Here is a 21,546-nt window from a genome sequence, read left to right as displayed (position 1 = left end):
TTCATAAAAAGAGGGGCACTTTCATTCATAAAAATATTTAAAGATTCTTCATTCTTAAAATAATTACCATTAGTGATCATTAACATTGCGCTGTTCCTTCACCCGTATCTCATACTTGATTTTGTATTCATTTGCAAATCCGGCTACAGCCAATCTTTGCGTGCCCATCAAAGACAAAAATCAAGTAGGAGATGTGGGCTGAGGAACGGCACGATGTTTAAGATCACTTAATGGCAATTATTTTAAGAATGAAGTGTCTATAATTATTTTTATGAATCAAAGTGCCCCTCTTTTTATGAATAATTATAGATAGTGTGGATTCAAATGCCAAAGTTTTCATTTATATATTAGAAATTATTTACTGCATCTACATACAAAATAAATATTTAAAATCTGTAATTTTGTTTGAAAAATATGTATTGCTTTGCAGTCATTGAACACATCTCTTAAAGCCTCTAATTTTTTTTTTTATCTTACTTCCAATACAAATGAGCTCTTGCACACATCAACCAATCAATGTGCACCATGTAGGAAAGCCATGGTTCTGCACTCTGGGGGAGTGGAAACTCTACAGTTTTCAAAGGTTAATGTCAGGAAAAGCAGGGCAAAATAACGAATGAAAGTGCATTGCACAGTTGCTTAATTATACATAAACATTTTATGTAGAATGACATCCTTTTAAATATTTGGATTCTTATATTATGTAGTTTACCTTCTTCCCATCCAGTAGCATATGAGATCAATATCATGACAAGATTTTGCTAGCAAAGAAAATGTGCTTTCTTTTTCATTCCTCCAGTTGCCTCTAACAAAAGAGTGTGCAAAATGCCAATATCCAACCTATATACAAAGAAACAAGAAAAACATATATAATGTTTATCGGTACCATAGGACAAAGAATAAAAGCACATTGATGCAGAAAATTCATGGTATAGAATGTTCGTACAGTGAAATCTCTCACATTTGTATTGTACATTAGAGACATTTCTTAAAGGGATAGCACCGTCATTATTAAACTAATAATAATGACATGCAATTTTAATTAATTTTCCAAATTACTTCTATTACAAAATTTGCTTCTTTCTCTGGGTATCCGTTGTTGATGAGCAGCAATGCACTACTAGGAGCTAGTTAAACACATCTGGTGAGCAAATTACAAGAGGTATACATGTGAACGCACCCATCGCCAGCTTGCTCACAGTAGTAAATTTCTGTTCTTGAGCCTGTCTAGGTATGCTTTTCAACACAGAATACCAAGAGAACAAAGCAAATCTGGAAATGAAAGTAAAATAGAAAGTTATTAAAGGAACAGTATATTTGACGTTTTTGTATTGTTTAAGAAGATAGATAATCACTTTACTACCCATTCCCCAGCTTTGCATAACCAACATTGTTATATTAATATACTTTATAAACTCTAAACCTCTGCCTGTTTCTAAGTCCCTGCAGGCCACCTCTTATCTCAGTTCATTTTAATAGCTTTTCACAGCTAGACACTGTTACTTCACGTGTGCTATATAGATAAACGTGCTCACTCCTGTGAAGTTATGCAAGAACCAGCACTAATTATCTAAAATGCACATTTGTAAAAAGCACTGAAATTAAAGGGGCAGTCTGCAGAGCCTTAGACACAGGTAATCACAGAGGTAAAAAGTGTATTAATATAACTGTGTTGGTTATGCAAAACTGGAAAATGGATAATAAAAATGAATTATCTATCTTTTTAAACAATAGCAATTTTCCAGTAGTGTCCCTTTAAAATTGCATGTTCTATCTCATTTATGAAAATGTAACTTTGACGTTACTGCACCTTTAAATATTGGTAATTTGGAAGACATACATTAAATACTTACAGGCTCCATATGTTGAATGTGCACAACATCACCAACAAGACCAGAGTCTATCAGCTCCTATAAGACAGTGGATCAAGCTATTAATGTGAGTTTAGAAAACTTAAATACGTTATCTTAAAAGAGTTTCTATATTGTCCTCCAGGATTAACCGATGAACAATCAGCAGTCCTGGTCTCTTCTGCAGCAAGTGTGGGAGGGTCAAGAGGAGAGAGGTGGGTGGGCGGCCTATCGCTGGAGGGGGCAGGACCACTAAACTGCAAAAAAGGACTTCAACAGCGTGAGGAAGGGAGGGATCCACTACCTACAGAAGATATGTTATAAGAGGGGGGCCCTACACAATGATCGCTTGGAGTGGGGGGGGGGGGCGCTACACTACAGAATTATACATAAAAAAGGTACAACTGGGTACCTGCAGACAACTGCCAGATACTAGTTAGAGGGGGAGGGTTAGAGAGCTGTTTGGGAGGGATAAGGGAGGTGGGAGGGTAAGGGGGGAATCCTACACTGCAGAAAAATTAAAAAATTAAATAATTTAAAAAAAATGTCCTTAAACTTCAGATTGGCAGACTCTCTGCTAGTACCTAGTGGGGGGTGAGGGAGGGAAGAGAGCTTTTTAGTAGAGATCAGGTAAAGATCAGGGAGTGGGAGGTATCAAGTGGTTGGGTAACCTCTACACTACAGTCAACACAGTAGATTTGCATAATCAACAAATGCATGATAACAAGACAATGCAAAGCAAGTAGTCTGAACTACAAATGAATAGTAGATTTTTTTTTCAGACAATTTTAAAAGTTATGTCTATTTTCACTCCCCCTGTACCATGTGACAGCCATCAGTCAATCACAAATGCATACTTTTTTAATGGAAGTAAATTGAAAAGTAAATTTATGCTTACCTGATAAATTAATTTCTTCTATGGTAAGACGAGTCCAAGGATTCATCCTTACTTGTGGGATATTATCCTTCCTAACAGGAAGTGGCAAAGAGCACCACAGCAGAACAGTCTATATAGCTCCTCCCTTAGCTCCACCCCCCAGTCATTCGACTGAAGGTACAGGAAGAAAAACATAATTTATGCTTACCTGATAAATTCCTTTCTTCTGTAGTGTGATCAGTCCACGGGTCATCATTACTTGTGGGATATTAACTGCTCCCCTACAGGAAGTGCAAGAGGATTCACCCAGCAGAGTTGCTATATAGCTCCTCCCCTCTACGTCACCTCCAGTCATTCGACCAAGGACCAACGAGAAAGGAGAAGCCAAGGGTGTAGTGGTGACTGGAGTATAATTTAAAAAATATTTACCTGCCTTAAAAAACAGGGCGGGCCGTGGACTGATCACACTACAGAAGAAAGGAATTTATCAGGTAAGCATAAATTATGTTTTCTTCTGTTAAGTGTGATCAGTCCACGGGTCATCATTACTTGTGGGATACCAATACCAAAGCAAAAGTACACGGATGACGGGAGGGATAGGCAGGCTCTTTATACAGAAGGAACCACTGCCTGAAGAACCTTTCTCCCAAAAATAGCCTCCGAGGAAGCAAAAGTGTCAAATTTGTAAAATTTGGAAAAAGTATGAAGCGAAGACCAAGTTGCAGCCTTGCAAATCTGTTCAACAGAGGCCTCATTCTTAAAGGCCCAAGTGGAAGCCACAGCTCTAGTGGAATGAGCTGTAATTCTTTCAGGAGGCTGCTGTCCAGCAGTCTCATAAGCTAAACGAATTATGCTACGAAGCCAAAAAGAGAGAGAGGTAGCAGAAGCTTTTTGACCTCTCCTCTGACTAGAGTAAACGACAAACAGGGAAGACGTTTGTCGAAAATCTTTAGTTGCCTGTAAATAAAATTTAAGGGCACGAACTACATCCAGATTGTGCAAAAGACGTTCCTTCCTCGAAGAAGGATTTGGGCACAAGGATGGAACAACAATCTCCTGATTGATATTCCTGTTAGTGACTACCTTAGGTAAGAACCCAGGCTTAGTACGCAGAACTACCTTATCCGAGTGAAAAATCAAATAAGGAGAATCACAATGTAAGGCTGATAACTCAGAGACTCTTCGAGCCGAGGAAATAGCCATTAAAAATAGAACTTTCCAAGATAACAACTTTATATCAACGGAATGAAGGGGTTCAAACGGAACACCCTGTAAAACGTTAAGAACAAGGTTTAAACTCCATGGTGGAGCCACAGCTTTAAACACAGGTTTAATCCTGGCCAAAGCCTGACAAAAAGCCTGAACGTCTGGAACTTCTGACAGACGCTTGTGTAACAGAATGGACAGAGCTGAGATCTGTCCCTTTAAGGAACTAGCGGATAACCCCTTTTCTAAACCTTCTTGTAGAAAAGACAATATCCTAGGAATCCTAACCTTACTCCAAGAGTAACCTTTGGATTCGCACCAATATAGGTATTTACGCCATATTTTATGGTAAATCTTTCTGGTAACAGGCTTCCTAGCCTGTATTAAGGTATCAATAACTGACTCAGAAAAACCACGCTTTGATAAGATCAAGCGTTCAATTTCCAAGCAGTCAGCTTCAGAGAAGTTAGATTTTGATGTTTGAAAGGACCCTGAATCAGAAGGTCCTGTTTCAGAGGTAACGACCAAGGTGGACAGAATGACATGTCCACCAGATCTGTATACCAAGTCCTGCGTGGCCATGCAGGCGCTATTAGAATCACTGATGCTTTCTCCTGTTTGATTCTGGCAATCAATCGAGGAAGCATCGGGAAAGGTGGAAACACATGAGCCATCCTGAAGGTCCATGGTGCTGTCAAGGCATCTATCAGGACCGCTCCCGGATCCCTGGATCTGGACCCGTAGCGCGGAAGCTTGGCGTTCTGTCGAGACGCCATGAGATCTATCTCTGGTTTGCCCCAACGTCGAAGTATTTGGGCAAAGACCTCTGGATGAAGTTCCCACTCCCCCGGATGAAAAGTCTGACGACTTAAGAAATCCGCCTCCCAGTTCTCCACTCCCGGGATGTGGATTGCAGACAGGTGGCAAGAGTGAGACTCTGCCCAGCGAATTATCTTCGATACTTCCATCATTGCTAGGGAGCTTCTTGTCCCTCCCTGATGGTTGATATAAGCTACAGTCGTGATGTTGTCCGACTGGAACCTGATGAACCCCCGAGTTGCTAACTGGGGCCAAGCCAGAAGAGCATTGAGGACTGCTCTCAATTCCAGAATGTTTATTGGAAGAAGACTCTCCTCCTGATTCCATAGTCCCTGAGCCTTCAGAGAATTCCAGACAGCGCCCCAACCTAGTAGGCTGGCGTCTGTTGTTACAATTGACCAGTCTGGCCTGCTGAATGGCATTCCCCTGGACAGATGTGGCCGATAAAGCCACCATAGAAGAGAATTTCTGGTCTCTTGAATGGAATGAAGGACACGGCATGCACTTTGAAGTTTTGTTAACCTGTCCTCTGTCAGGTAAATCTTCATTTCTACAGAATCTATCAGAGTCCCCAGGAAGGGAACTCTTGTGAGTGGAAAGAGAGAACTTTTCTCTTCGTTCACTTTCCATCCATGCGACCTTAGAAATGCCAGTACTATCTCTGTATGAGATTTGGCAGTTTGAAAGCTTGAAGCTTGTATCAGTATGTCGTCTAAGTACGGAGCTACTGAAATTCCTCGCGGTCTTAGTACCGCCAGAAGAGTGCCCAGAACCTTTGTGAAGATTCTTGGAGCCGTAGCCAGTCCGAATGGAAGAGCTACAAACTGGTAATGCCTGTCTAAAAAGGCAAACCTTAGATACCGGTAATGACTTCTGTGAATCGGTATGTGAAGGTAAGCATCCTTTAAATCCACTGTGGTCAAGTACTGACCCTCTTGGATCATGGGCAAAATTGTTCGAATAGTTTCCATCTTGAACGATGGAACTCTTAGGAATTTGTTTAGGATCTTTAAATCCAAGATTGGCCTGAAGGTTCCCTCTTTTTTGGGAACTACAAACAGATTTGAGTAAAACCCTTGTCCTTGTTCCAACCGCGGAACTGGATGGATCACTCCCATTAATAAAAGATCTTGTACGCAGCGTAGAAACGCTTCCTTCTTTGTTAGGTTTGTTGACAACCTTGACAGATGAAATCTCCCTCTTGGGGGAGAGGATTTGAAGTCCAGAAGGTATCCCTGAGATATGATCTCTAACGCCCAGGGATCCTGAACATCTCTTGCCCAAGCCTGGGCGAAGAGGGAAAGTCTGCCCCCCACTAGATCCGGTCCCGGATCGGGGGCCCTCAATTCATGCTGTCTTAGGGGCAGCAGCAGGTTTTCTGGCCTGTTTGCCCCTGTTCCAGGACTGGTTAGGTTTCCAGCCTTGTCTGTAGCGAGCAACAGCTCCTTCCTGTTTTGGTGCAGAGGAAGTTGATGCTGCTCCTGCTTTGAAATTACGAAAGGAACGAAAATTGGACTGTCTAGCCTTGGCTTTGGCCTTGTCCTGAGGCAGGGCATGACCTTTACCTCCTGTAATGTCATCAATAATCTCTTTCAAGCCGGGCCCGAATAAGGTCTGCCCTTTGAAAGGAATATTAAGCAATTTAGATTTAGACGTAACATCAGCTGACCAGGATTTTAGCCACAGAGCTCTGCGTGCCTGAATGGCGAATCCTGAATTTTTAGCCGCAAGTTTAGTTAAATGTACTACGGCATCTGAAATAAATGAATTAGCTAACTTAAGGAATTTAAGTTTGTGTGTGATGTCATCTAGTGTGGATGATTGAAGTGTCTCTTCCAGAGACTCAAACCAAAATGCTGCTGCAGCCGTGACAGGCGCAATACATGCAAGAGGTTGCAATATAAACCCTTGTTGAACAAACATTTTCTTAAGGTAACCCTCTAATTTTTTATCCATTGGATCTGAAAAAGCACAGCTATCCTCCACTGGGATAGTGGTACGCTTAGCTAAAGTAGAAACTGCTCCCTCCACCTTAGGGACCATTTGCCATAAGTCCCGTGTGGCGGCGTCTATTGGAAACATTTTTCTGAATATAGGAGGGGGTGAGAAAGGCACACCGGGTCTATCCCACTCCTTAGTAACAATGTCAGTAAGTCTCTTAGGTATAGGAAAAACGTCAGTACTCGTCGGTACCGCAAAATATTTATCCAACCTACACATTTTTTCTGGGATTGCAACTGTGTTACAATCATTCAGAGCCGCTAATACCTCCCCTAGTAACACACGGAGGTTCTCAAGCTTAAATTTAAAATTTGAAATGTCTGAGTCCAGTTTATTTGGATCAGAACCGTCACCCACAGAATGAAGCTCTCCGTCTTCATGTTCTGCAAACTGTGACGCAGTATCAGACATGGCCCTTGCATTATCAGCGCACTCTGTTCTCATCCCAGAGTGATCACGTTTACCTCTTAGTTCTGGTAGTTTAGCCAAAACTTCAGTCATAACAGTAGCCATATCTTGTAATGTGATTTGTAATGGCCGCCCAGATGCACTCGGCGCTACAATATCACGCACCTCCTGAGCGGGAGATGCAGGTACTGACACGTGAGGCGAGTTAGTCGGCATAACTCTCCCCTCGTTGTTTGGTGAAATATGTTCAATTTGTACAGATTGACTATTTTTTAAAGTAGCATCAATACATTTAGTACATAAATTTCTATTGGGCTCCACTTTGGCATTAACACATATAGCACAGATATCTTCCTCTGAATCAGACATGTTTAACACACTAGCAAATAAACAGCAACTTGGAAATACTTTTCAAAGTAATTTACAAATAATATGAAAACGAACTGTGCCTTTAAGAAGCACAGAAAAATATTATAACAGATAAAATAATTAAGTTATAGCATCAATCTTTGTCAGAATATACAGTTTTAGCAAAGGATTGTTCCCCTCAGCAAATGATAACTAACCCAGGCAGCAGAAAAAAAATACACAAATAAACGTTTTTTATATCACAGACAATACAATCAGCACAGCTCTGCTGTGAATGATTACTTCCCTCAAAAAAGACTCTTGAGATCCCTGAACTCTGTAGAGATGAACCGGATCATGCAGGAAGAAAATGAACCTCTGACTGAGTTTTTCTGATGCATAGTGAAAGCACCAAAATGGCCCCTCCCCCACACACATAACAGTGAGAGGGATCAGTGAACTGCTCTAATTTAAATCAAAACTATTGCCAAGTGGAAAAAAAGTGCCCAAAACATTTTTTCACCCAGTACCTCAGAGAAAAAAACGTTTTTACATGCCAGCAAAAAAACGTTTTACCTCAATAATTAATTGTCATTTAAAACCTATTGCAAGTCCCTGCAAAATAGGTTAAGTCTATGTATACAGTTTAAAAGCCAGAGAAGTACCATTTCCCAGAATACTGAAGTGTAAAATATACATACATGACAGCCTGATATCAGCTACATCTACTGCATTCAAGGCTGAGTTTACATTATAACGGTATGGCAGGATTTTCTCATCAATTCCATGTCAGAAAATAATAAACTGCTACATACCTCTTTGCAGATTAATCTGCCTGCTGTCCCCTGATCTGAAGTTTACCTCACTCCTCAGATGGCCGAGAAACAGCAATATGATCTTAACTACTCCGGCTAAAATCATAGAAAAACTCAGGTAGATTCTTCTTCAAATTCTACCAGAGAAGGAATAACACACTCCAGTGCTATTATAAAATAACAAACTTTTGATTGAAGATATAAAAACTAAATATATCACCATAGTCCTCTCACACATCCTATCTAGTCGTTGGGTGCAAGAGAATGACTGGAGGTGACGTAGAGGGGAGGAGCTATATAGCAACTCTGCTGGGTGAATCCTCTTGCACTTCCTGTAGGGGAGCAGTTAATATCCCACAAGTAATGATGACCCGTGGACTGATCACACTTAACAGAAGAAAAGGAGAAACTACAAGGTGCAGCGGTGACTGAGTTTAAATAAAAAAAATATAATCTGTCTTAAAGTGACAGAGCGGGCCGTGGACTCGTCTTACCATAGAAGAAATTAATTTATCAGGTAAGCATAAATTTACTTTTCTTCTATAAAGGTAAGACAAGTCCACGGATTCATCCTTACTTGTGGGAAACAATACCAAAGCTACAGGACACGGATGAACGGGAGGGACAAGACAGATGGTTAAACAGAAGGCACCCCTGCTTGAAGAACTTTTCTCCCAAAAATAGCCTCCGAAGAAGCAAAGGTATCAAATTTGTAAAATTTTGAAAAGGTATGAAGCGAAGACCAAGTCGCAGCCTTACAAATCTGTTCAACAGAAGCATCATTTTTAAAAGCCCATGTGGAAGCCACCGCTCTAGTAGAGTGAGCTGTAATTCTATCAGGAGGCTGCTGTCCAGCAGTCTCGTATGCCAAACGGATGATGCTTTTAAGCCAAAAGGCAAGAGAGGCAGCCGTAGCTTTTTGACCTCTACATTTTCCAGAATAGACAACAAACAAAGAAGATGTTTGACGGAAATCTTTGGTCGCGTGCAAGTAAAACTTCAAAGCACGAACCACATCCAAGTTGTGCAACAGACGCTCCTTCTGAGAAGAAGGATTAGGACACAGAGAAGGAACAACAATTTTCTGATTGATATTCCTATTAGACACAACCTTAGGAAGGAATCCAGGTTTGGTACGCAAAACCACCTTATCAGCATGGAAAACGAGATAAGGCGAGTCGCATTGCAATGCAGATAGTTCAGAAACTCTTCGAGACGAAGAGATAGCAACTAAAAACAGAACTTTCCAAGATAGAAGCTTAATATCTATGGAATGCATAGGTTCAAACGGAACCCCTTGAAGAACTTTAAGAACTAAATTCAAACTCCATGGCGGAGCAACAGGTCTAAACACAGGCTTGATTCTAACTAAAGCCTGATAGAACGACTGAACGTCTGGAATGTCTGCCAGACGTTTGTGCAGTAGAATTGATAAAGCAGATATCTGTCTCTTTAAGGAACTAGCTGATAGCCCCTTCTCCAATCCTTCTTGGAGAAAGGACAAAATCCTAGGAATCCTGATCTTACTCCATGAGTAGCCTTTGGATTCGCACCAATAAAGATATTTACGCCTGGTGACAGGCTTTTGAGCCTGAATCAAGGTATCTATGACCGACTCCGAGAAACCCCGCTTGGATAAGCTCAAGCGTTCAATCTCCAAGCAGTCAGCCGCAGAGAAACTAGATTTGGATGCTGGAACGGACCTTGAGTCAGAAGGTCTTGTCTCAGTGGCAGAGTCCATGGTGGAATAGATGACATGTCCACCAGGTCTGCATACCAAGTCCTGCGTGGCCACGCAGGTGCTATCAAAATCACCAAAGCTCTCTCCTGTTTTTTTCTGGCAATCAAACGAGGAAGGAGAGGAAATGGTGGAAACACATAAGCCAGGTTGAACGACCAGGGTACTGCTAGAGCATCTATCAGTACTACCTGAGGATCCCTTGACCTGGACCCGTAACAAAGAAGTTTGGCGTTCTGACGAGACGCCATCAGATCCAATTCTGGTGTGCCCCATTGCTGAATCAATTGTGCAAACACTTCCGGATGGAGTTCCCACTCCCCCGGATGAAAAATCTGACAACTTAGAAAATTCGCTTCCCAGTTCTCCACTCCTGGGATATAGATTGCTGATAGATGGCAAGAGTGAGTCTCTGCCCATCAAATTATTTTGGTAACCTCTATCATCGCTAGAGAACTCTTTGTTCCCCCCTGATGATTGATATATGCTACAGTCGTGAAATTGTCCGACTGGAATCTTATGAATCTGGCCAACGCCAGCTGAGGCCACGCCTGAAGCGCGTTGAATATCGCTCTCAGTTCTAGAATATTTATCAGGAGGAGAACCTCCTCCTGAGTCCACAATCCCTGTGCTTTCAGGGAATTCCAGACTGCATCCCAGCCCAATAAGCTGGTGTCCGCTGTCACTATGACCCATGCTGGCCTGCGGAAACACATTCCCTTGGACAGATGATCCTGTGATAACCACCAAAGAAGAGAGTCTCTGGTCTCTTGGTCCAGATTTATCAGAGGAGATAAATCTGCATAATCCCCATTCCACTGTTTGAGCATGCAAAGTTGCAGTGGTCTGAGATGCAAGCGAGCAAACGGAACTATGTCCATTGCCGCTACCATTAAGCCGATTACCTCCATACACTGAGCCACTGACGGGCGAGGAATGGAATGAAGAGCTCGGCAGATGGATAGAATTTTTGATTTCCTGACCTCCGTCAGAAAAATTTTCATGTCCACTGAATCTATCAGAGTTCCCAGGAAAGGAACTCTTGTGAGAGGGATAAGTGAACCCTTTTGTATGTTCACCTTCCACCCGTGAGATCTTAGAAAAGCCACCACGATGCCCGTGTGAGACTTGGTTAGTTGGAAAGTTGACGCCTGGATTAAGATATCGTCCAGATAAGGCGCCACAGCTATGCCCCGCGGCCTTAGAACCGCCAGAAGGGACCCTAGCACCTTTGTGAAAATTCTGGGAGCTGTGGCCAACCCGAAGGGAAGAGCCACAAACTGGTAATGCTTGTCCAGAAAGGCGAACCTGAGAAACTGGTGATGATCTTTGTGGATCTATTGACCCTCCTGGATCATTGGCAAAATAGTCTGAATGGTCTCCATCTTGAAGGATGGGACTCTGAGGAATTTGTTTAGGATCTTGAGATGCAAGATTGGTCTGAAGGTTCCCTCTTTTTTGGGAACCACAAACAGATTTGAGTAGAACCCCTGCCCCTGTTCTGTTTTCGGAACTGGGCAGATCACTCCCATGGTATATAGGTCTTCTACACAGCGTAAGAACGCCTCTCTTTTTGTCTGGTTTACAGACAATTGAGAAAGATGGAATCTCCCCCTTGGGGGAGAATCTTTGAAATCTAGAAGATACCCCTGGGTTACTATTTCTAAAGCCCAGGAGTCCTGAACATCTCTTGCCCAAGCCTGAGCAAAGAGAGAAAGTCTGCCCCCTACTAGATCCGGTCCCGGATCGGGGGCTACCCCTTCATGCTGTCTTGGTGGCATCAGCGGGCTTCTTAGCCTGTTTACCCTTGTTCCAAGTCTGATTAGGCCTCCAGACTGACTTGGACTGAGCAAAATTCCCCTCTTGCTTTGTGGCAGGGGGAGAGGGACCACTTTTGAAGTTCTGAAAGGAACGAAAATTATTTTGTTTGGTCCTCATCTTATTCATCTTATCCTGAGGAAGGGCATGGCCTTTTCCTCCAGTGATGTCTGAAATGATCTCTTTCAGTTCAGGCCCGAATAGGTTCTTACCCTTGAAAGGGATGGCTAAAAGCTTAGCTTTTGATGACACATCAGCAGACCAGGATTTAAGCCATAACGCTCTACGCGCTAAAATGGCAAAACCTGAATTCTTCGCCGCTAATTTAGCCAATTGAAAAGCGGCATCTGTAATGAAAGAATTAGCTAGCTTGAGAGCCCTAATTCTATCCAGAATAGCCTCAAACCAAAAGGACGCTGCAGTAGTTACAGGAACAATGCACGCTATAGGTTGTAGAAGAAAACCTTGGTGAACAAATATTTTCTTCAGAAGACCCTCTCATTTTTTATCCATAGGATCTTTGAAAGCACAACTGTCCTCGATAGGTATAGTTGTACGCTTAGCCAGGGTAGAAATAGCTCCCTCCACCTTAGGGACTGTCTGCCACGAGTCTCGTACGGCATCAGATATGGGAAACATTTTCTTAAAAGTAGGAGGGGGAGCGAACGGAATACCTGGTCTATCCTACTCCTTAGTAACAATCTCCGAAATCCTCTTAGGGACCGGAAAAACATCAGTGTAGGCAGGAACCTCTAGGAATCTGTCCATTTTACACAATTTCTCTGGAACTACAATAGGGTCACAATCATCCAGAGTCGCTAAAACCTCCCTGAGCAATAAGCGGAGGTTTTCTAGTTTAAATTTAAAAGCCGTCATATCTGAATCTGTCTGAGGGAACATATTTCCTGAATCAGAAATCTCTCCCTCAACCAGCATATCCCTCACTTCAGAACATTGTGAGGGTACATCGCATATGGCTAATAAAGGGTCAGAGGGCTCAGCGTTTGTTCTCACCCTAGACCTACTGCGCTTCCCCTGCAACCCAGGCAGCGTAGATAAAACCTCGGTGAGGGTAGTATTCATAACTGCGGTCATATCTTGCAGGGTGAAAGAATTAGACGCACTAGAAGAACTTGGCGTTGCTTGTGCGGGTGTTAACGATTGTGACACTTGGGGAGAATTAGATGGCATAACCTGATTCTCTTCTGACTGAGAATCATCCTACGACATACTTTTAATAGCTAAAATATGTTCTTTACAATTTATTGACCTTTCAGTGCATGAGGGACACATCTTTAGTGGAGGTTCCACAATGGCTTCCAAACATATTGAACATTGACTTTCCTCAATGTCAGACATGTTGAACAGACTAGTAATGACTACAAACAAGCATGAAAACACTTTATTTAGTGAAAAAAATAACAATCTTAAAAAACGGTACTGCGCCTTTAAGAGAGAAAAGCATACACGTTCTGCAAAACAGCCTAAACATGCACCAAATTTTTCAAAATTTTGTATGTAGACACAATATAGGTAGTTAAGATTGCACCACAATTTTTTTTTAACAATTAACCCCTTAATTTGCAAACCGGATCGAAATAGGCCTAGATCCGGAAAAAAACACTCCCAGCACCTTGCCACAGCCCTGCTGTGGCCCTACCTGCCCTCAGGGATCGAAATTGTGGGGTAAAATCTTTGATTTGTACCAAAACATACACCAGGACCCTGAAATGTTAGAGATTGCTGCTTGCTGATGAACTAACTGCGCATCTGAGGCGCGAAAATAGGCCCTGCCCATCTCACTCAATGTTTCCTCAGCCTTAAAGAACCGCACCAGAGCGGTTATAACTAGCCATGTGGGTTCTGAGACCCAAAAGTTAAGCCATGTGTGCCCTCAATAAAGTTTGCCCAAAACGTTATTGCCCACAAAAACGTTAAAGCACTCCCAAATTAAAAAACGTTTGCTCACAAACATTTACAATTCAGTGTCAACCATATTTGTAATTGGCCCCATATGCAAGCTAAGTAATGCCCTTCTTTTAGCTCTAGGATTACTGCTTACCCTTACCCTCCTGGGTATAATGTCAGCCTTTCTGAAATATCACAGTCTCTCCAGAAAAATATGACTGAACATACCTCATTGCTGCATAGCAAGAAACCGTTCCTCACACTGAAGTTTCCTGTACTCCTCAGCCTCTGTGGGAACAGCAATGGATCTTAGTTACAAATGCTAAGATCATCATCCTCCAGGCAGCAGTCTTCATCAATCTGCTACCTGAGAGTAAATAGTACACACCGGTACCATTTAAAATAACAAACTCTTGATTGAAGAAATTAAAAACTAATATTTTATCACCTTTTTCACTTTACCCTTCCTAGTACTTAGAGTAGGCAAAGAGAATGACTGAGGGGTGGAGCTAAGGGAGGAGCTATATAGACAGCTCTGCTGTGGTGCTCTTTGCCACTTCCTGTTAGGAAGGATAATATCCCACAAGTAAGGATGAATCCGTGAACTCGTCTTACCTTTATAGAAGAAAAGTTGTTTAAAACTGCATGTTCCATCTGATTCATTAAAGTTAATTTTGACTTGAGTGTCCCTTTAACCTTACAAGCTAACCCTTTCACTGCTGGGAATTTCAGAAGTGGCCTCTCAATTACCAAAAGTAAATGGCAAAACAATGGATGTCTGCTATTTCTAAACAAAGGGGATCTCAGAGAAACCTTTACAACCATTTGTGTTATGACTGCATACACGATATGTAAATAATTTCAGTGAGAAACCCAACATTTGTGAAAAAAGTTAAAAAAAAAAATCAATTTGATTACATTTGGCAGCAAAACAGAGGCATGAAATATACCAAAATGGACCTAGATCAATACCATGGGTTGTCTGAAATTCCCGGTCCTTAAGGGGTTACTATTGTATTCTCAATATTGCAGCTCCCAACAAATTTGTCTTTGTAATGATATTACATGCTGTTATTTTCTTGTTCTATGTCACCAAGTTATCATGCATTACAATAGTATAATTATAGTATTACCTTTATCTTCCGTGACACAGGATGGTAACGCATGACATGCCCCACTGCAAGCATGACTCCAGTCTCTTTGCAAACAGAAACTATTTCAGAACAGTCCTCAGCAGTAACCTTAATGTTTAAGTAAATGGCAAAAAAATATTTATCATTATATAGGGTTGTTGATCATTAAAACATTTAAACTCAATATAATCAATATAATTTTATTTTAAATGTGTTTCCCCTTAATGTGTTCCAAATGACTAGTGTAAGGGATTGGAAACTTTTCATAACGCCATGCACAAATAATGAATCAAATAGTTACTGTATTAACACTTCATATTAAATCTTTGCTTTTAGAGAATACATATAATTGCAGGACAGCTAAGGCCTTGGAAATTAGGCTTTTTTAACATTCTTGTTCCGTGCACAAAAAACAATATAGCACTAATAGAAACTAACTTTATTATGACTAATTATTATAATGTTTTTAAACAATTGGCAGGAAAGTAGCAAGGTCAGTGCTTTTTAATATACTGTTCCCAGTCTTGTAAACAAAGTTAGTTCTGCGGGCAAGCCACAACTGTCACTCTGACACGATGCAGGCAGAGAGAAATGCAGACTCAAAAGGGCTAGATTTATTAAAGCTGAGGCGGACAAGGGCGCATATATGCGCCCCTGTACGCCTCAGCTCGCCTGTGGTGGGGCAAAATTACCCGCAGGTATTCTCCATTGCACACGAGCGCAATTTTGTGCTTGCGTGCAATCCCGCCCCCTGCCCACGCACAGCCAATCACGCGCGGGCAGGAGCTGTCAATCTTCTCGGTCTGACGAGACCGAGGAGATTGAATTTCGCCACCTTAGAGGTGGCGAAGAGGTTAGGGAAGCGGCGGTCTGGTGACCGCTGCTTGATAAATGACGGCGAGCAAGTTCTTGTGAGAACTTGCAGCCGTAGGGCTTTAATAAATCTAGCCCAAAGTGTGGTTCAGTGTTCCTTTTTGGTATCATCACAGTGTTGAACCTGGACTGTTCCTGTTGAGATGGGACTAGGTTGAATATCTTCTACAAAGTGTCACCTGATGAGATGGAGTTCCTCCTGTGTGTGATGACTGTGATCTTCTTCCATGACAGTGTATGCCATCTTTAGCAACTAACGAGCCATTAACAATTGAAGCTAAGCCTAATTGTATAATTATTGCTTTGTTTAACAGTTTAAGTTATCAATAAAAGTGAGTAAGTTATACCTACTGCACAGTATTAAATGTGTGGCAAAGTTGATACTTCAGGTTTATTTTTGTATTTGAAATAGCTATTTGTTTTCATTAAAACATCACATATGACATGCCCATAACAATGGGCTGAGCCTGCAAGTAAAGCAGACCTGCTAATGATATTTATGTTAGGCACTGAAATGCTAATTATGGCTGAGGGGTTGAATAAGCACAAGCAGCTATTTCACGTACAAAATCTCTCTCTTCCTCATACCCCTCACTATTTTTGATTAGTTTTTCCACAAATAAAATGTTTCTTACTCATATTTATAGTATAGGAGGGGATACAACAGGTAAAAGTAGCTATTTCAAATAACAAATAAAAGTAAAGGAGCGGTATGCAAATAATGAAATGCACTCCTGAAGGTAAAATGGATTGTTAGGAACACATTAAAAAGGAGAGCATAGAGTACAATTTCCAGATAAGGCTTAGTATATAAACTCCGCAAAATACATTTTTGTGAATTTTTTTACAATATTTTAAGGATTTTTGCTTTTTGATTATTATTTGAATATTCAATTTCAGCCACCTGAAAAAAATCATTTTGGCCTTTTTCAAAAGACCACCAAAAGACTATCAAAGCTACCAGCATGCCTTTTTCATTTTAAAAGTTTGTTTGTTTTTTTGCATACTAAAATCACATATTATAGGGACAGTAAACAATTTGAGATTCAGTATTTGTTTAGACCCCTTATATTAAAAATAAGCATTTTACTAATGTCTTGTAGGACAAAATCTCCAACACTGCAACATCATTCTAAACTTCTCATTTTCACTAATCAACAGGCTTTATGGGGCCCCACCTAACCATTTTTTAGAGCTTTAGAGCCTAGATTTCAAGGTCTAGAGTCGCTTATCTATTTTACAAAATAACTAAAAATTCCAGTATTGTCCTAAAACTGGCTAATTGTTTAAAATATTTGTTTCATTACAGCATTATATGTATATTTCATGGCATTTCTGTGCCAGTACCAATTCTTCGAAACTGTATTTTCCACTAAACTTTTCATGTAATGTTTTTTCTCATGAATAAAGTTAAAATTAATTTAAAAAAATGTCCAACACTGAAAATACTTTTGAGGCGAAAGCTTAAAGGGACACTGAACCCAACCTTTTTCTATTGTGATTCAGATAGAGCATGCAATTTTAAGCAACTGTCTAATTTACTCCTATTATCAAATTATTTTCATTCTCTTGGTATCTTTATTTGAAATGCAAGAATGTAAGTTTAGATGCCGGCTCATTTTTGGTGAACACACTGTGTTGTTCTTGCTGATTGGTGGGTAAATTTACCTACCAATAAACAAGTGCTTTCCTTGGTTCTGAACCAAAAAAATAGCTTAAATGCCTTCTTTTTCAAATAAAGAAAGCAAGAGAAGGAAGAAAAATTGATAATAGGAGTAAATTAGAAAGTTGTTTAAAATTGTATGCTCTATCTGAATCACAAAAGAAAAAATGTGGGTTCAGTGTCCCTTTAAAATAAATAAATATAATAAAAATAAATTAATTCTTAAAGAATTAAAGAAACAACAGAGTAAAATAAAACTCTATGGCAACAAACTTGTGTAGCCAAAGTGATTATGGAATTTCTAAAAGTAACTAATATTTAGGTGTTGGGTTTTCTATGGGAAGTGTAAGCAGCTCAGTTATAGAGATGTTAAAGTGACACTGAACCAAAAAATTTTTTTCTTTAGTGATTCAGATAGAGCATGCAATTTTAAGCAACTTTCTAATTTACTCCTATTATCAATTTGTCTTCGTTCACTTGCTATCTGTAATTGAAAAAGAAGGCACCTAAGCCTTTTTTTTTATTCAGAACTTTGGACAGCACTTTTTTATTGGTGGATGAATTTATCCAACAATCAGCAAGGACAACCCAAGTTGTTTACCTAAACTGGGCCGGCATCTAAACTTACATTCTTGCCTTTCAAATAAAGATACTAAGAGAATAAAGAAAAACAGAAGTAAATTAGAAAGTTGCTAAAAATGTCATGCTCTATCTGAATCACGAAAGAAAAAATTTGGGTTCAGTGTCCCTTTAAGCTTTAGGTAGTCACAATCACATATACAGCAGTTTACTGAGTAGGAGGTTCAGGTGAAGACTCGAGACTCTGCTCATGTCCCATATGTAATCCAACAGTAGAATGTCCACAGCACCATAAAATAATTATTCTTTATCAGGCACATATCAAACACAATGCATGTATAGGGGGGTCTTCCCCCGAAACATCACATTGTTTTTAATATGTGCCTAATAAAGAATGATTACGTTTTATGGTGCTGTGGACATTCTACTTTACGCTTTAGGTAGTGAGAGGAAGTTTATGAGACTTGCAAATACAGGACTAGTCGGGAAGAATTGGAAGTCAACCCAACAAGGATGTTAAAACTTACAAAAGTTGATAAAAAATATGTATTTATTTTGTCCCCATTTCCTGTAATATTATGTTTGTTTTCCTCAATTCCACTGAGTTTCTGGGTGCCACCATGTTTCCCTTAACTGTCTCTTTTGCTGAGGACAATTAGGGGCAGGCAAAAAACAATAAAATATAGTGTGCAAACAAGGGTGGAAATCCTGTTAAAAATTATAGATATTTATTGTAGCAAAATACCATCAGTTATATATAGAAATATGTATTTAAAGGGACAGTATACACTCATTTTCATATAACTGCATGTAATAGACACTACTATAAAGAATAAGATGCACAGATACTGATATATAAATCCAGTATAAAACTGTTTAAAAACTTAGAAGCTCTCAGTTTAGTTCTGTTGAAAAGGTAGCTGGAAAGCCCACTGCAAGTGGGAAATAAGACCTTCCCCCCACCCCCTTCTTTTGCATATGAAAAGGCCCTTTACACAAACAGGAGTAAGCTGGAAAAGGTAGGTGATGGTATTCTCATAAAACTTTGGGGCTTGGTTAGGAGTCTGAAAATCAGAGCAATGTTATTTAAAAATAAGCAAAACTATACATTTAAAAAAAAACATAATTTATGCTTACCTGATAAATTCCTTTCTCCTGTAGTGTAGTGAGTCCACGGGTCATCATTACTTATGGGATATTAACTCCTCCCCAACAGGAAGTGCAAGAGGATCACCCAAGCAGAGCTGCTATATAGCTCCTCCCCTCTACGTCACACCCAGTCATTCGACCGAGAACCAAACGAGAAAGGAGAAACTATAGGGTGCAGTGGTGACTGGAGTATAATTTAAAATTTAGACCTGCCATAAAAAACAGGGCGGGCCGTGGACTGACTACACTACAGGAGAAAGGAATTTATCAGGTAAGCATAAATTATGTTTTCTCCTGTTAAGTGTATTCAGTCCACGGGTCATCATTACTTATGGGATACCAATACCAAAGCTAAAGTACACGGATGACGGGAGGGACAGGCAGGATCTTTATACGGAAGGAACCACTGCCTGAAGAACCTTTCTCCCAAAAACAGCCTCCAAAGAAGCAAAAGTGTCAAATTTGTAAAATTTGGAAAAAGTATGAAGAGAAGACCAAGTTGCAGCCTTGCAAATCTGTTCAACAGAGGCCTCATTCTTAAAGGCCCAAGTGGAAGCCACAGCTCTAGTAGAATGAGCTGTAATTCTTTCAGGAGGCTGCTGTCCAGCAGTCTCATAGGCTAAACGTATTATACTACGAAGCCAGAAAGAGAGAGAGGTAGCAGAAGCTTTTTGACCTCTCCTCTGTCCAGAATAAACGACAAACAGAGAAGAAGTTTGGCGAAAATCTTTAGTTGCCTGTAAATAAAATTTCAGGGCACGGACTACATCCAGATTGTGTAGAAGTCGTTCCTTCTTTGAAGAAGGGTTAGGACACAATGATGGAACAACAATCTCTTGATTGATATTCCTATTAGTGACTACCTTAGGTAAGAACCCAGGTTTAGTACGCAGAACTACCTTGTCTGAATGAAAAATCAGATAAGGAGAATCACAATGTAAGGCCGATAACTCAGAGACTCTTCGAGCCGAGGAAATAACCATTAAAAACAGAACTTTCCAAGATAACAATTTGATATCAATGGAATGAAGGGGTTCAAACGGAACACCCTGTAAAACGTTAAGAACTAAATTTAAGCTCCATGGTGGAGCAACAGTTTTAAACACAGGCTTAATCCTGGCCAAAGCCTAACAAAAAGCCTGAACGTCTGGAACCTCTGACAGACGTTTGTGTAAAAGAATGGACAGAGCTGAGATCTGTCCCTTTAAGGAACTAGCAGACAAACCCTTTTCTAAACCTTCTTGTAGAAAAGACAATATCCTAGGAATCCTAACCTTACTCCATGAGTAACTCTTGGATTCGCACCAATGTAAGTATTTACGCCATATTTTATGGTAAATCTTTCTGGTAACAGGTTTCCTAGCCTGTATTAAGGTATCAATTACTGACTCCGAAAATCCACGCTTTGATAAAATCAAGCGTTCAATCTCCAAGCAGTCAGCTTCAGAGAAATTAGATTTTGATGTTTGAAAGGACCCTGAATCAGAAGGTCCTGTCTCAGAGGCAGAGACCAAGGTGGACAGGATGACATGTCCACTAGATCTGCATACCAGGTCCTGCGTGGCCACGCAGGCGCTATTAGAATCACCGATGCTCTCTCCTGTTTGATCCTGGCAATCAATCGAGGAAGCATCGGGAAGGGTGGAAACACATAAGCCATCCCGAAGGTCCACGGTGCTGTCAAAGCATCTACCAGGACCGCTCCCGGGTCCCTGGACCTGGACCCGTAACAAGGAAGCTTGGCGTTCTGGCGAGACGCCATGAGATCTATATCTGGTCTGCCCCAACGTCGAAGTATTTGGGCAAAGACCTCCGGATGAAGTTCCCACTCCCCCGGATGAAAAGTCTGACGACTTAGGAAATCCGCCTCCCAGTTCTCCACTCCCGGAATGTGGATCGCTGACAGGTGGCAAGAGTGAGACTCTGCCCAGCGAATTATCTTTGATACTTCCATCATCGCTAGGGAGCTTCTTGTCCCTCCTTGATGGTTGATGTAAGCTACAGTCGTGATGTTGTCCGACTGAAACCTGATGAACCTCCGAGTTGTTAACTGAGGCCAAGCCAGAAGGGCATTGAGAACTGCTCTCAATTCCAGAATGTTTATTGGAAGGAGACTCTCCTCCTGAGTCCATGATCCCTGAGCCTTCAGGGAATTCCAGACAGCGTCCCAACCTAGTAGGCTGGCGTCTGTTGTTACAATTGTCCAGTCTGGCCTGCTGAAGGGCATCCCCCTGGACAGATGTGGCTGAGAAAGCCACCATAGAAGAGAATTTCTGGTCTCTTGATCCAGATTCAGAGTAGGGGACAAATCTGAGTAATCCCCATTCCACTGACATGCACAATTGCAGCGGTCTGAGATGC

The 21,546-nt window shown here is 40.9% G+C and overlaps 1 protein-coding gene across 1 annotated transcript in view; it reads right to left on the bottom strand.

The window, feature by feature from the left end:
- The window catches only part of LOC128638464 (uncharacterized), a 665,546-nt gene that overhangs the window by 295,098 nt on the left and 348,902 nt on the right, over nt 1-21,546 (bottom strand). Inside the window, exons 7-9 of the mRNA XM_053690421.1 lie at nt 14,922-15,029; nt 1,854-1,910; nt 713-840 (exon numbers count right to left, since the gene is read on the bottom strand). Of these exons, the coding sequence (XP_053546396.1) occupies nt 713-840; nt 1,854-1,910; nt 14,922-15,029 (293 nt within the window). The remainder of the gene's footprint in view (nt 1-712; nt 841-1,853; nt 1,911-14,921; nt 15,030-21,546) is intronic.

This window comes from Bombina bombina, chromosome 8 (assembly GCF_027579735.1).
Source record: "Bombina bombina isolate aBomBom1 chromosome 8, aBomBom1.pri, whole genome shotgun sequence".
Classification (NCBI taxonomy): Eukaryota; Metazoa; Chordata; class Amphibia; order Anura; family Bombinatoridae; genus Bombina; species Bombina bombina.
This window is presented reverse-complemented; position numbering and strand designations above follow the sequence as displayed.